The sequence below is a fragment of the Oncorhynchus tshawytscha genome, linkage group LG18 (genome assembly GCF_018296145.1).
Source record: "Oncorhynchus tshawytscha isolate Ot180627B linkage group LG18, Otsh_v2.0, whole genome shotgun sequence".
Classification (NCBI taxonomy): domain Eukaryota; kingdom Metazoa; phylum Chordata; class Actinopteri; order Salmoniformes; family Salmonidae; genus Oncorhynchus; species Oncorhynchus tshawytscha.
In genome coordinates this window covers 26,357,506-26,371,422 of record NC_056446.1, presented here as the reverse complement: position 1 = coordinate 26,371,422, position 13,917 = coordinate 26,357,506, and the positions used below count along the sequence as shown (strand labels likewise).

At 45.3% G+C, this 13,917-nt stretch overlaps 1 protein-coding gene across 1 annotated transcript in view; it reads left to right on the top strand.

Moving 5' to 3' along the window:
- The window catches only part of LOC112217378 (fibronectin type III domain-containing protein 1), a 121,013-nt gene that overhangs the window by 96,157 nt on the left and 10,939 nt on the right, over positions 1-13,917 (top strand). The window contains exons 16-17 of the mRNA XM_042300509.1: positions 9,958-10,194; positions 12,035-12,143. Coding sequence (XP_042156443.1) covers positions 9,958-10,194; positions 12,035-12,143 — 346 coding nt within the window. The remainder of the gene's footprint in view (positions 1-9,957; positions 10,195-12,034; positions 12,144-13,917) is intronic.

Sequence of the window (13,917 nt, the reverse complement as noted above, 5' to 3'; positions counted from 1 at the left end):
AGTCAGTAATCAGTAGTGTAAGTGAGTGGTTGCGTGTATCGATGGTGATAATGAGAGGTGTCAAAACAAATCCGAGCCCAAGTGTGTCCCAATTTGCTTACGACCCTCCCGGCTCCGCCCACCGACATCCTATTAAAGAAAACAAGAGAATTCCCCTACCATAAAACCGGGAATCACCAAGGACCCCGGGAACACCACACCAACCAAACATAAACATAATACTGCCCTTGTTAACACTACCCCACCACGATACACAAATTGCTGGCTCCCCAAATAGGCGCAAGCTTAGGTCTGCAAATTATGCCCATAGAAACGCATTGGGCTTTTTCAGGACAGATTTTTGTGAGAGTGAGTCCTCTCGCTTCGCCTCTTCTTCTCTGCTGAAACTAGCGAGCCAAACAGCACCCCTCTGTCTTACTATATGTAGCCCATGTATCTGATTTTGTCTGGTCAGAAAAAGTATGACATGCCATACTGTCACACCCTGACCATAGTTTGCTTTGTATGTTTCTATGTTTTGGTTGGTCAGGGTGTGATCTGAGTGGGCATTCTATGTTTGGCCTAATATGGTTCTCAATCAGAGGCAGGTGTTCGTCATTGTCTCTGATTGGGAACCATATTTAGTTAGCCTGTTTGGTGTTGGGTTTTTGTGGGTGATTGTCCTTGTTCTGTCTCTGTGTTACTTTGCACCAGTATTAGGCTGTTTCGGTTTTCGTGTTATTGTTTTTGATTTGTGTTTACTTTGTTTCATTAAACATGGATCGCAATAGCCACGCCGCATTTTGGTCTGACTCTCCTTTGCCTACAGAAAACCGTTACACATACTCCTTTTGTCCAGACAGCATCAGACGCATGGTCTACACATAAGGAGACAGAGGGGCGCTGTTTCGCTCTCTCGGATGCTTTATCTGAGATTGAGGCATCTTTCTGTCGGCGCGCATCTCTGTCAAATATTGCATGAAATGAGTTATACAATTGCTAAATGTCTATGCCCCATGGCAAAGAGTAGCCTCGAACGAACCGAGGGTAGGCAAAGTGTGTAGAATTGCACAAAATTAACTGTAAAACAGTTAAACATAGACAGGTTCCACACTCAAAATATGAAAAAACATTCAATCAAATCACATTTTATTGGTCACAAACACGGTTAGCAGATGCAAGTGTAGCGAAATGCTTGTGATTCTAGTTCCGACCATGCAGTAATATCTAACAAGTAATCTAACAATTTCACAACAACTATCTTTTACACACAAGTGTAAATGAATGAATAAGAACATGTACATATAATACCTAAGATTTCCTGGGATAACAGTGTAAGAAATAATACCAAAAAACACTGCATAGTTTCCTAAGAACTCGAAGCAAGGCGGCCATCAATGTCAGCGCCGGAACCCAAATACAAAGTGCATATTTTCATCATAATAATTAAGCCTAGGCCTACTCAGACAGAACAGGACTGGTTCTTTTCTAGGTTTCTTCCAAGGTTCCAGCCTTTCTAAGGAGTTTTTCCAGGACACCGTGCTTCTACATCTGCATTGCTTGCTGTTTGGGGTCTTAAGCTGGGTTTCTGTATAGCCCTTTGTGACATCGGCTGATGTAAAAAAGGCTTTATAAATACATTTGATTGATTGAATGATACTCACCAAACAGAAGTTGTGGTCTTAGTTCATCACCATGCAGTGTTCAATGTAAAATGAATAACGTGCCAAAATAAGCGTGTTTCAAATGATCACTCCTTGAGAATAACTGATGTGAGATGCGCATCACTTCGCACTGAAATAAGAGCATTTTGTCTGCTAAATTAACAGAACAAGGATATGCCATTGCACAACCATACAACGGCTTCTACAAGCAGACACCACTGCTGAGGTTACTACCTTTTTGAAGATTGTGTCCCACGATTTCAATAAATGGATCTTAAATGGCATATGAATATAAACTCATCAAAAAAAGAAACGTCCTTTTTCAGGAGCCTGTCTTTCAAAGATATTCGTAAAAATCTAAATAACTTCACAGATCTTCATTGTAAAGGGTTTAAACACTGTCTCCCATGCTTGTTCAATGAACCATAAATAATTAATGAAAATGGACACTAAAGAGGACACTAAAGAGGCCTTTCTACTGACTCTGAAAAACACCAAAAGAAAGATGCCCAGGGTCCCTGCGTGAACGTGCCTTAGGCATGCTGCAAGGAGGCATGAGGACTACAGATGTGCCTAGGGAAATAAATTGCAATGTCCGTACTGTGAGAAGCCTAAGACAGCGCTACAGGGAGACAGGACGGACAGCTGATCGTCCTCGCAGTGGCAGACCACGTGTAACAACAACTGCACAGGATCGGTACATCCGAACATCACAGGTACAGGATGTCAACAACAACTGCCTGAGTTACACCAGGAACGCACAATCCCTCCATCAGTGCTCAGACTGTCCGCAATAGGCTGAGAGAGGCTGGACTGACGGCATGCAGGCCTGTTGTAAGACAGGTCCTCACCAGACATCACCGGCAACAACGTTGCCTATGGGCACAAACCCACCGTCGCTGGACCAGACAGGACTGGCAAAAAGTGCTCTTCACTGACGAGTCAAGGTTTTTGGTCGGAATCGCGTTTATTGTCGAAGGAATGAGCGTTACACCGAGGCCTGTACTCTGGAGCGGGACCGATTTGGAGGTGGAGGGTCCGTCATGGTCTGGGGCGGTGTGTCACAGCATCATTGGACTGAGCTTGTTGTCATTGAAGGCAATCTCAACGATGTGCGATACAGGGAAGACATCCTTCTCCTTCATGTGGTACCCTTCCTGCAGGCTCATCCTGACATGATCCTCCAGCATGACAATGCCACCACCCATACTGCTCGTTCTGTGTGTGATTTCCTGCAAGACAGGAATGTCAGTGTTCTGTCATGGCCAGCGAAGAGCCCGGATCTCAATCCCATTGAGCATGTCTGGGACCTGTTGGATTGGAGGGTGAGAGCTAGGGCCATTCCCCCCAGAAATGTCCGGGAACTTGCAGGTGCGTTGGTGGAAAAGTGGGGTAACAACTCACAGTTAGAACTTAGAACATGTTAGAACATGTTTTTTCCATTGCAGGCCTTGCCTTTCTGTTCTAAAAACATATATACATTGAACAAAAATATAAATACAACATAGAAAGTGTTGGTCCCATGTTTCATGAACTGAAAGATCCCAGAAATGTTCCATATTCACAAAAATTTTATTTCTCACAAATACATTTTGTGCACAAATTTGTTTACGACCCTGTTAGTGAGCATTCCTCCTTTGTGAAGATAATCCATCCACCTGACAGGTGTGGCGTTTAAAGAAGCTGATTAAACACCATGATCATTACATGGGTGCACCTTGTGCTGGGGACAATAAAAGGCCACTCTAAGATGTGCAGTTTTGTCACACAAAACAATACCACAGATGTCTCAAGTTTTGAGGGAGCATGACACTGGTATGCTGACTGCAGGGATGTCCACCAGAGCTGTTGCCAGATAATTGAGTGTTTATATCTCTACCATAAGCCACCTCCAAAGTTGGAGAATTTAGTAGTACGTTCAACTGGCCTCACATTGCAGACCATGGATCGCCACATCCGGCTTCTTCACCTGATGAAACTGAGTATTTCTGTCTGTAATAAACCTCTTTTGTGGGGGAAAACTCAGTCTGATTGGCTGACCTGGCTCTCAAATGGGTGGGCCTATGCCATCCCAAGCCCACCCATCGCTAATTAATTAATTAAAATGAACTGATTTCCTTATATGAACTGTAACTCAGTAAAATCGTTGAAATTATTGCACGTTGTGTTTAAATTTTTGTTCAGTATATTATCCATTCCGAGTACTCTATTACTCAAAAAAATAAACATGCAAGTACTTGAACAGTCAACAAATGTCAAATACCCATCCCTACATTCTTAGAAGAAAGGGTTCCAAAAGGTTTCTTCGGCTGTCCTTCTGTGGAAAGGGTCCTACATGGATCCCAAAATGGTTCTACCTGAAACCAAAAAGGGTTCTTCAAGGGTTATCCCATGGAGACATCCGAAGAACCATTTTAGGTTCTAGATAGCACCTATTTTTTTCTAAGAGTGTACCGAGGACACAGAAAGCTGTGATGTCAGCTGAGGCCAGTGAGTGTTCTGAAGCGTCCCGCTGTCTAATATGCTTACTTTGATCTCCCCCTGTCTCCTCCATCCACTCCTCTGGCTGGAAAAACACGCTGAAAACCCCCCACAAAACATGAATATAAACAACACCTCTAATCCCCCCATCACCCTCTCCCTCCTCTTGTCTCTAATAAAGGAGCCTCTTGGTGATCTTTGGGCTCATAATGATGATGCGTACATTCCTGCTGAGTCACCAGAGAGCGCCACTCACTCATCTCCCATGTGACTGTGTAGATGTGGCATGGTTGGACAGTACCCTAACCAACAGGTCCCAGTAACAGCAGTGTTAGCTGGTATTGTTCACTATGAGGACCTCAGTTTGGAATGTGTCTGGGTCATTGGAATGCCTTGGAAGCAGGGTTACGAGTTACAGTACCACCAATTGGAAATGAATTGCTTCCAATTGTTTGGTTGGTGCATGATGCTTGCAACACCATAGCCATGTACACTGAATATGCTGTAGGCCTATGTGTTGACAGCTTTGGGGAAAAGTCTGCTAATTGACCATATTATTACAATGTTATTACAAGCTTGATGCTCCACCATCATTTGCCCCTGATCCAGGTTATTAATCCAGTTAAACAGTTTCTGTGACGAACCTGTGAGCCAAGGCCGGCTGCCGCACAGCGAACACATCTGAAGCTCATTACATCCATGAAAGAAATCCTAGAACAGAATGAAATAGAATAAAAATAGCAGTGAAATAATGAAATAATATGAAACCCGCTGATATCAGCAGTGAGAGGAGAGGTCCCTGTTGGCCTGACACAGAGACATCCTCTCTCATATTTATTAGTTTAATATTTCAGATCCAACAGCACAGCCAGCTTCCTGACACGTCCACCATTCTTCTATATAGGGTTCTCTCTGTCTGTCTGTCTGTCTGTCTGTCTGTCTGTCTGTCTGTCTGTCTGTCTGTCTGTCTGTCTGTCTGTCTGTCTGTCTGTCTGTCTGTCTGTCTGTCTGTCTGTCTGTCTGTCTGTCTGCCTCCTGCCTGCTGTCTGTCTGTCTGTCTGTCTGTCTGTCTGTCTGTCTGTCTGTCTGTCTGTCTGTCTGTCCTGTCTGTCTGTCTGTCTGTCTGTCTGTCTGTCTGCCTGTCTGTCTGTCTGTCTGTCTGTCTGCCTGTCTGTCTGCCTGTCTGTCTGTCTGTCTGTCTGTCTGTCTGTCTGTCTGTCTGTCTGTCTGTCTGTCACTGATGTGATAGCTGCTGCTCATGTAGATCTGTTTATCAAAGGGTTGGTCAAGCCTCCCAAAGACAGCAGAAAAATGCAGGATAGGAAACTGTACAATTGACCCATCATGTCAACTGTACTGGCGCCAGCCAAAGGGCCTTGGGTTCCTCTGCATAGACAGACACGTGGTCAAGCAGTGTGTTATCTGAAGACTCATACAGAGCTTATTATGTATGTCAATGGAGTGTTACAAAAGGGAATACAATTATAAGCACTACATCACGTTTTAGGGAAGACTCAGATGCAGACAGTGTCGAAGTAACAAAAGTTTATTACTAGAATGGGGGCAGTCAAAACGACAGATCAAGGGCAGGCAGAGGTTAGTAATCCAGATCAGAGTCCAAAAGGTCCAGATCGGCCAATAATCCAGTGGTTTTTTTTTTTCTTAAATAATTCACCAGGTAGGCTAGTTGAGAACAAATTCTCATTTACAACTGAAACCTGGCCAAGATAAAGCCAAGCAGTGAGACACATACAACAACACTGAGTTACACATGGAATAAACAAACATACAGTCAATAACACAATAGAGAAAAATATATATATATACAGTGTGTGCAAATGAGGTAAGATAAGAGAGGTAAGGCAATAAATAGGTCATAGTGGTGAAATAATTACAATTTAGCAGTTAAACACTGGAGTGATTGCTGTGCAGAAGATGAATGTGCAAGTAGAGAAACTGGGGTGCAAAGGAGCAACCAAATAAATAACAGTGTGGGGATGAGGTAGTTGGATGGGCTATTTACAGATGGGCTATGTACAGGTGCAGTGATCTGTGAGCTGCTCTGACAGCTGGAGCTTAAAGTTAGTGAGGGAGATATGAGTCTCCAGCTTCAGTGATTTTTGCAATTTGTTCTAGTCATTGGCAGCAGATAACTGGAAGGAAAGGCGGCCAAAGTAGGAATTGGCTTTGGGGGTGACCAGTGAAATATACCTTCTGGAGCGTGTGCTACGGGTGGGTGCTGCTATGGTGACCAGTGAGCTGAGATAAGGCAGGGCTTTACCTAGCAAAGACTTATAGATGACCTGGAGCCAGTGGGTTTGGCGATGAATATGAAGCAAGGGCCAGCCAACCAGAGCATACAGGTCGCAGTGGTGTGTAATATATGGGGCTTTGGTGACAAAATGGATGGCACTGTGATAGACTGCATCCAATTTGTTAAGTAGAGTGTTGGAGGCTAATTTGTAAATGACATCGCCGAAGTCAAGGATCGGCAGGATAGTCAGTTTTACGAGGGTATGTTTGGCAGCATGAGTGAAGGAGGCTTTGTTGGCCCTTCTTTGCTTTAGTGTCCAAAGAAGGGCCAGAAGAAGAACAGAATGGTGTCGTCTGCGTAGAGATGGATCAGAGAATCACCAGCAGCAAGAGCAACATCATTGATGTATACAGAGAAGAGTCGGCCCGAGAATTGAACCCTGTGGCACCCCCATAGAGACTGCCAGAGGTACGGACAACAGGCCCTCCAATTTGACACACTGAACTCTATCTGAGAATTAGTTGGTGAACCAGGCGAGGCAGTCATTTGAGAAACCAAGGCTGTTGAGTCTGCTGATAAGAATGTGGTGATTGACAGAGTCGAAAGCCTTGGCCAGGTCGATGAATACAGCTGCATTGTATTGTCTCTTATCGATGGCGGTTATGATATTGTTTAGGACCTTGAGCATGGCTGAGGTGCACCCATGACCAACGGGATTCGAAATGGTTGGTGATCTGTTTGCTAACTTGGCTTTTGAAGACCTTAGAAAGGCAGGCTAGGATAGATATAGGTCTATAGCAGTTTGGGTCTAGAGTGTCTCCCTATTTGAAGAGGGGGATGACTGCGGCAGCTTTCCAATCTTTGGGGATCTCAGACGATACGAAAGAGAGGTTGAACAGGCTAGTAATAGGGGTTGCAACAGTTTCGGCTGATAATTTTTAGAAAGAGAGGGTCCAGATTGTCTAGCCCTGCTGATTTGTAGGGATCCAGATTTTGGAACTATCTGAATTTGGGTGAAGGACAAGTGGGGGAGGCTTGTGCAAGTTGCTGTGGGAGGTGCAGGGCTGTTGACCAGGGTAGGGGTGGCCAGGCTTATTGAAATTCTCAATTATTGTGAATTTATCGGTGGTGACAGTGTTTCTTAGCCTCAGTGCAGTGGGCAGCTGGGAGGAGGTGCTCTTATTCTCCATGGACTTTACAGTGTCCCAGAAGGAGGTGCTCTTATTCTCCATGGACTTTACAGTGTCCCAGAAGGAGGTGCTCTTATTCTCCATGGACTTTACAGTGTCCCAGAAGGAGGTGCTCTTATTCTCCATGGACTTTACAGTGTCCCAGAACGTTTTGGAATTTGTGCTGTAGGATGCCAATTTCTGTTTGAAAAAGCTAGCCTTTGCTTTCCTAACTGCCTGTGTATATTGGTTCCTAACTTCCTTGAAAAGTTGCATATCGCAGGGGCTATTCGATGCTAATGCCGTACGCCACAGGATGTTTTTATGCTTTTCAAGTGCAGTCAGGTCTGGAGTGAACCACGGGCTATATCTGTTCCTGGTTCAAATTTCTTAGAATAGAATAGATTCAATGCATAATGTACAGACAAAGGTATGGTAGGATGTGAATACAGTTGAGGTAAACCTAGGCATTGAGTGACGATGAGAGGTATTGTCTCTGGAGACGTCAATTAAACCAGGTGAGGTCACCGCATGTGTGGGAGGTGGGACAAGAGGGTTAGTTGAGGCATATTGAGCAGGGCTGGAGGCTCTACAGTGAAATAAGACAATAATCACTAACCAAAACAGCAATGGACAAGGCATATTGACATTAGGGAGAGGCATGCGTAGCCGAGTGATCATAGGGTCCAATGAGTAGCTGGACGGGCTGGAGACACGGCGATTCAGACAGCTAGTGGGCTAGCAGAAGGGCCTTAGAGGGACTTTGCGATGGAAGAAGACTGTTGTAGCCCCCCTCGTGTGGTTACGTCGGCAGACCAGTCGTGATGGATCGACGGGGCTCCGTATCGGCAATAAAAATGGTCCAGGCCGATTGGCAAAATAGGTATTGTAGCCCAAGGAGTGGCTGATGGACCTCTTCAGCTAGCTGGGAGATGGGCCTAGCATAGGCTAGCTCCAGGCTAATTGGTGCTTGCTTCGGGACAGAGACGTTAGCCAGGAGAAGCCAATCGGATAGCAGCTAGCAAGCTGTGATGATCCAAGTGAAGAGGTTCAGAGCTTGCAGTAGGAATCCCGTGATATGGAGAAAAAGTAGTCCGATAAGCTCTGGGTTGAATCATCCTGTGCAGACTGGCAGGAGTTGTCCGGGCTAAAGGTAAGCTGATGACCGCTAGCAGTGGCTAGATGACTACTAGCTAGTAGTTAGTTAGCTGGCTAGATTCTGTTGGGGGTTCTGGTTCTAAAGTATAGAAAATAGCAGATCCATACCACATTGGGTGAGGCGGGTTGCTTGAAAGTATGTTGAAGTTGGGGTTAAGAAAAATAGTTTTAAAAATATATGCGAAGAAAAAATATATAAGATACATATAAATATATATACACTGGATATGACAAGACAATGACAAAAGATGCTTGTCTGCTACGCCATCTTGAGAAAAAAAAAAGTGTGGTGTGACAAGGTACAGAACGGCAGGCAGGCTCAGGGTCAGGGCAGGCAGAATGGTCAAACCTGGGAAAGCTAGAAAACAGGAACTAGAATCCGGCAGGAGCAAGGAGGATAGACATGTTCAGATAAAAAAATAAGATACCATGTGGAAACAGACACTTGAATACATATAGAAGAGAACATACAAGGACAGACACATCAGTGTATGTGAAGACTGTATAGACCAGAGCCATATATGTCCAGATGTGTGTCTGTAAGGACAGTATTAGATGAAGTTGAAACGAGTACAACTCTATTGACTTCTAAAAAGTGTCTGAAAAAAGGAGACGAGAAGCCAGTGAGGACAGTGACACGTGTGGCCCTATTGGCTTGTGCCTCTGGCTGTGTCTGTGCCAAGTCATGTGGTGAGGAGTCCAGCCAAATGTCCATTCCCATCGGCAGCCCAATCAGGCTGGGAATTCTGGGAGTTCTGCAAGTGTTCACAGCTGTGTATGGATCCATCTGGCACTAGCTCCCACTGACACAGAGAACGAGGGAAATACAGACAGAGACAGACAGAGAATCACCCAAAGAGGAGGAAAGAAGGGACTGGAGGTCTCACACGACCTGTTATACTACTCAAAAACACCCAGTCTTACTTCTCCTGAACTCCTGACTAACAGAGAGACTCTCATGGACTGGCTTCTAAACACAATAGATTGTTGCCAAATATTGTCATATGAGACTTTATTGTCCACCAGCAGATGTTACAACATTGCCTTCTTGTATCAACAAAAATGTTTTAGTGTTCGGTAAAGATGTAGTCCAACGAAAACCGGTGCTCTCCCAAAGGGTTTCTTGATTGGAGTGTAAAACCAGCAACAATGTAACATAATTGATCAACCATCTTCCTGCTTTCCCATCCCATCCCCCCTCCACTCCCATCCCTCCCTGCCATCCACCCTCCACTCCCATCCCTCCCTACAGCTCCGTACGTGAACTTCATCCAGAAGGATCCGGGTGCTCCGTGCTCGCTGACGGAGGCTCTGGAATACCTCCAGGTGGACGTCTTGGAGAACCTGTTCAAGAAAGACAGCCTGGCCTCCAATCAGAAACAGCCACCCAAGAACAAGCCCCACAACATCACCGTGGTCGCCATGGAAGGCTGTCACTCGTTCGTCATCCTGGACTGGGCCATCCCCCTGAAGGACGACATGGTGTCAGGTGAGTGGACTGGACTGGGCCATCCCACTAAAGGACGACATGGTGTCAGGTGAGTGGACTGGACTGGACTGGGCCATCCCACTACAGGACGACATGGTGTCAGGTGAGTGGACTGGACTGGGCCATCCCACTAAAGGACGACATGGTGTCAGGGGAGTGGACTGGACTGGGCCATCCCACTAAAGGACGACATGGTGTCAGGGGAGTGGACTGGACTGGGCCATCCCCCTGAAGGATGACATGGTGTCAGGGGAGTGGACTGGACTGGGCCATCCCCCTGAAGGACGACATGGTGTCAGGTGAGTGGACTGGACTGGGCCATCCCCCTGAAGGACAACATGGTGTCAGGGGAGTGGACTGGGCCATCCCACTAAAGGACAACATGGTGTCAGGTGAGTGGACTGGACTGGGCCATCCCCCTGAAGAACGATATGGTGTCAGGGGAGTGGACTGGACTGGGCCATTCCCCTGAAGGACAATATGGTGTCAGGTGAGTGGACTGGACTGGGCCATCCCCCTGAAGGACGATATGGTGTCAGGGGAGTTGACTGGACTGGGCCATCCCACTAAAGGACGATATGGTATGGTGTCAGAAGGAGTGGACTGGACTGGGCCATCCCACTAAAGGACGATATGGTGTCAGGTGAGTGGACTGGACTGGACCATCCCACTAAAGGACAATATGGTGTCAGGGGAGTGGACCACAATGTCACGCAGGGTGACTAGCAGCTTGCTAGTCCTGTAAATACAATGTAAGTGTCAAGAGTATTCTGTCAGTGCTTCAAGCAGCTAGTGTGCGCTTAGTCTGACTTCAACTTTTCTTTCCTGACCCATTTGTTGTGCTTCTCAAAGGATCATAGCTGGTCAGCAGAAATAATCTAACTGGTTGTTGTCACTAGTGAGCTGCTAGTTAGATTTTAGGGACTCCCCCGACCCCGATGTTTTAGACATCACAGAGTTTTGATTTCTGTAAAGGAGGCTGTACTTGACCCCCCCTCTCTCCACACCCCTATCACTTCCTTTCCAATCTCGCTCTTTCTCTCTCATGTGGTTTTCCAGATGTGTTGCAAATTGTGTTACTTATCCCCTCTCCTCTTCATCTGTATCTCATTCACATTGTTTAGTATAATCACTGGGCTATTTGTTATCATATACTACAGTTCCTGTCTTCTCTCAGTTATCAGGAAAATGATCAGAGGAAAGAAAGAGAGGGAGAGAGAGATAGCTGGGGTGAGAGAAAATTTAAGGAGGAGAGGAGCAGAAGAAGTGAGTGACAGGCTGCAATAGTGGGAGAGAAAGAGGGAACAACATAATCTTGAGCCAGCTGTGTTGTCCTTGCTTCTGCAGAAATATTAGGTCCTAAAACATTCAATAGGAACACATCGTGGCTTGATGTGGCGGGAAGCGGTGAGCCTGGCCCTCGTAGAGTTTCCACTGGCTGAGTGGCATGATCTGAGCATTCCATGAACTCTCGACTCACACACTGGCCTGGGGCTTTATGTCGGAATACCCTCCTGTGTGTGTGTGAGAGAGCAGAGGCAAAAGGAGAGGTGAGAAACAGAGAGGCTCGGTATGGGCAGTGGTTGACAGATGCATAATGTGACTTATGGAGGCTGTCTCTAGTTTAAAACCACTGATACCTTTAAAATTAGTTGTGATTGTTGTCCTGGCTCCAATCACTCTCCTCTAAAATGAAAATCTTTCCTCTGAAACCTCAGACCTCAGACCACACTAACAAGATGGCCACCTCTTTCTTAAACTTCAAAATGGATCTGTCTCTCTTCTGTAATCTCTCGTGACCTTTGCCCCCTGACCCTTGCCATGTGTGTGACCCCTGCAGGCTACATGGTCCACAGCGCCTCATATGATGACATCCTCAACAACAGGTGGTCCTCCAGCACTTCCAGTGGCACACACCTGGCTGTAGAGAACCTCAAACCCAACTCCAGGTGAGAATATGCTCTGTTTGTGTGTGTGTGTGTGTGTGTGTGTGTGTGTGTGTGTGTGTGTGTGTGTGTGTGTGTGTGTGTGTGTGTGTGTGTGTGTGTGTGTGTGTGTGTGTGTGTGTGTGTGTGTGTGTGTGTGTGTGTGTGTGCGTGTGTATTCAATGTTCAAATTCTGGGTATAATCTTATGCGAGGGACCGGGTACACAAACAAGAGATTTGAGAGATTTTACGGGTCATAGTTTCTATACCGATTTGTGTGCAGTCTGTGCAGGTGTTTGGCTGCGTGTTTGCATCTGTGTGTAAGTGTTTATAGCTACAGGGGATTGGAATGTGTGTTTAAATGATTATTGTTCCCGGCAGGTCTCAGTGATATTAGACACACAACATGTGTACACTGTATCTGTGTGTAATTCTATGGTTGTGTATTTACAGTTGTGATATCAGGCCCAGGCAGAGACCAGCAAAGTGTGGTATTGTAATGCTTATTTAAGTGAATAAGCCCTCAGAGTGACGTAAATCAGAGCTGACTGGATAGAGGCAGGTTTGAAAACATGTTGAAATCACCCTGAAAACAACGTGCTGAGATACTCCACTGAGACTCACACAGGAATGTACATAGAGCAGACACCAGCGCCACACACACACACACACACACACACACACACACACACACACACACACACACACACACAGATAAAACATGTGGCACTGTTATGATGTAGGGCTGTGTTCCTTATGGTTTACAGGTTGCATCTTTCTAAACATGCGTATGAAAACATACGCTTCTTTAGTTAACTTCTTATGGCTGGGGCGGTAGTACTGAGTAGCTTGGATGAACAAGGTGCCCAGAGTAAACTGCCTGCTACTCAGGCCTAGAAGCTAAGATATGCAAATTATTAGTAGATTTGGATAGAAAACACTCTGAAGTTTCTAAAACTGTTTGAATGATGTCTGTGAGTATAACAGAACTCAAATGACAGGCAAACACCTGAGAAGAAAATACAACCAGGAAGTGGAAAATCTGAGGTTTGAAGTTTTTCAGCTCATTGCCTATTGAATATACAGTGTCTATGCGGTCATATTGCACTTCCTAAGGCTTCCACTAGATGTCAACAGTCTTTAGAACCTTGTTTCAGGCTGCTACTGTGAGGGAGTGGGGAATGAGAGCTCTTTCAATCAGGTGTCTGCCATGAGCTGATCACGTGCGCTCCCGTGAGAGGTGCTGCGTTCCTTTTCCTTTCTAAAGACAAAGGAATTCTCCGGTTGAAACATTATTGAAGATTTATGTTAAAAACATGCTAAAGATTGATTCTATATATCGTTTGACATGTTTCTACGAACTGTAATGGAATTTTTTACTTTTCATCTGACCAGCGCGTCTTGAATTAGGATTTGTGAACTCAAGGCGGGAACAAAAAGGAGGTATTTGGACATAAATGATGGACTTTATCGAACAAAACAAACATTTATAGTGGAACTGCGATTCCTGGGAGTGCATTCTGATGAAGATCATCAACGGTAAGTGAATATTTATAACGCGATTTCTGACTTTTACTGACTCCACAACATGGCGGATATCTGTATGGCTTGTTTTTGTGTCTGAGCGCTGTACTCAGATTATTGCATGGAATGCTTTTTCGGTAAAGCTTTTTTGAAATCTGACACAGCAATGCATTAAGGAGAAGTTTATCTAAAGTTCCATGCATAACACTTGTATTTTCATCAACATTTATGATGAATATTTCTGTAAATTGATGTGGCTCTCTGCAAAATCAC